A 2,487-nucleotide genomic window follows, 5' to 3' on the forward strand; every position below is an offset into this window, starting at 1 on the left:
GCTAGGCCTGAAACGTCAGCCTTTCTGCTCCTATGATGCTGCTTGGCCTGCTGTGTTCATCCAGCTCTGCACCTTGTTGTCTCTATCATACATATGTATACCACTTATACTATCCTTACTCACCTACTTTATGCACTATATATGGTATGCATAAGATATATATCTATATATTTACTCTATACAATTATGCTTAAGATTATATATGCTCGAAGCATCATATACATTGTCTGGGTGCAGAAATGGTACCCACCCAATGGAATTGGCAGAATAAAGTCCACAAGAGAGTACGTGGACAGGATTACCTGAGTTACTAGGTAATGTCTCACCTTGGTCTGTTCACTGTTGGGATCCTCAAGCCAGGCATAAGGATCTGGTACTTTAATCCCATGGTAATCATCCACCTAGAATAATCAGGAATATGAATCTTGGTTATTTACATAAAACATTTACCACAGTAATTGGGAAAATAAGTCAACAGAGAAGAGTGAAGATGAGATCATATAACAGTCTTTAAACGTGATAAATTGAGAGTTAATTAACAGGGTGGATTTAAACAAATTGTTTATAGTTGTGGGCCAATGAGGACCTGGGATTTTTTAAATTCACTTGTGGATCACAGGCATCACTGCCTGGCCATATTTATTGCCCATCCCTAATTGTCCATGAGAAGGTGAGCTGCCTTCTTGAACCACTGCAGTCTATATGCTGTATGTGCACCCACAATGCTGTTAGGGAGAAAATTCCAGGATTTCGAACCAGTGACAGTGAAGGAACTGTGACATATTCCAAGTCAGGATGGTGAGTGGCTTGGAGGGGAACTTGCAGGTGTGGTGTTGCCATGTCCTTGGCCTACTAGATGGAATTGGTCATAGGTTTAGAAGGGGTTGTCTGAGGATCTTTGGTGAATTTCTGCAGTGCATCTTGTAGATAAGTACACACTGCTGCTACTGAGTGTCAGTGGTGGAGGGAGCGAATGTGGTGCCGATCAAGTGGGATGCTTTATCCTGGATGGTGTCAAACTTCTTGACTAGTTGGAGCTGCGCCCATCCAGTAAAGTGGAGTGTATTCCATCACATTCCTTATTTGTGCCTTGTAGCTACTGGACAGACTTTGGGAAGTCAGTGGATTACTCACTGCAGTATTCCTAGCCTCTGACCCGGTCTTGTAGTCACTGTGTTTACGTGGTGAGTCCGCTTGAGTTTCTGGTCAATGGTAACCTCCAGGATATTAATAAAGTTTTAACATTAGGTTTTAATATGAAAGAGATCAAATAAAGAACTTGAGAGGAATTACTTTGCTGGGAGAGTAGTGAAAATGTGGAACTTGCTGTCACAAGTTGTTTGAATGACTGAAGCAAATAGTTTGATGCATTTAAAGGAATATTTGATAGAGCCAATACAGGGGGAAGAGAGAGGCCATTTAGCTTTTGGAACCTGTTGTGTCATTTCAGTCCATTCTATGGGATTCAAACATGACCCCAGAACATTAGCCCATGCTTTAGGATCACTTGTCTATTGATACTGCCACTACACCACCATCTTTCCCTATAACAGTTGGCAGCGTTGGGATCAACCACAGCCCGCCCTCCCAACAAGGTGGTGAATTATCCTCCACACGCCACGCAACTCAGTTTTCAAGGATTTCAGCCGAAATCTCAGGTTGATCCATAACCCCTTCGGGTCAAGGGCTTCCTGTCGGTGCCGGTTTAAGCAATGATTGTTAACTAGGCAAGCACATTGTACGTGAAAAATATATCCAAACCATGTGCTGAATGTTGAGAGAGTCGGTGATCAGAGAGTGGGAATCGTGAAGGAGATAGTGGGAATTGTGAAGACTTCCAGTGCTGACACCCCCGGGGTTTACACGATATAGTGACTGATCAGCGGAATCTCCCGTCTTTTATTGTGACTTTTGTTTCAAATTTTTGGTCTTAGTTTTAAAACATTTAATCATGTCCTCGGAGACTGTGCAGCAAATAGAAAGTGAAACTTCCTCTTCTTTCAGCCTCGTTACTGAACATGTTTATTTTTTTCCTGATTTTGCCCTGACCGACCCCCTCCCCCGCAAAGCTCTCGGATGGTCCACCTCACCCTGGTCAGATCCCTATCGGGCTCGGGGTATCTGAGATCCATCCTGCCCGCTTCTCGCTGTGAACCGAGCCGAACTCTTGTGCTGTAAATGCCGACTCCGCTCCGTTTCCTATCCCGCCTGTTGCCGCCTCTTCCGGGTGTGAACTCCGCCTCCTCCCCCCCGCCGAGGATCCTGGCGGCGCAGATACCCGAGGCCAGGCACTGATACACACCCAGATCCATATCAGAGAGACAGGGACCGCACACAGATCCCCATATAGATCAAAACCCAACTAAAAAAATAGAACTGGGTATAGCATAGAAAGGGAGGTTGTTTCAAAGGAATAAGCCTTTCAGGGACCCTTTGCCTTTAACTATACCTGAAGTGACTTTCATTGAAATGCTGGATCATCCCTTG

General features: G+C 44.6%; 1 protein-coding gene across 1 annotated transcript in view; it reads right to left on the reverse strand.

Annotated features, from left to right (window-relative positions):
• The window catches only part of LOC109924314 (prolyl endopeptidase-like), a 27,067-nt gene extending 24,833 nt beyond the window's left edge, over nucleotides 1–2,234 (reverse strand). The window contains exons 1-2 of the mRNA XM_048613115.1: nucleotides 2,091–2,234; nucleotides 327–401 (exon numbers count right to left, since the gene is read on the reverse strand). Of these exons, the coding sequence (XP_048469072.1) occupies nucleotides 327–401; nucleotides 2,091–2,132 (117 nt within the window). The 5' untranslated portion in view covers nucleotides 2,133–2,234. The remainder of the gene's footprint in view (nucleotides 1–326; nucleotides 402–2,090) is intronic.
• Between the last annotated feature and the right edge of the window lie 253 nt (nucleotides 2,235–2,487).

This window comes from Rhincodon typus, chromosome 27, assembly GCF_021869965.1.
Source record: "Rhincodon typus isolate 14 chromosome 27, sRhiTyp1.1, whole genome shotgun sequence".
NCBI lineage: Eukaryota > Metazoa > Chordata > Chondrichthyes > Orectolobiformes > Rhincodontidae > Rhincodon > Rhincodon typus.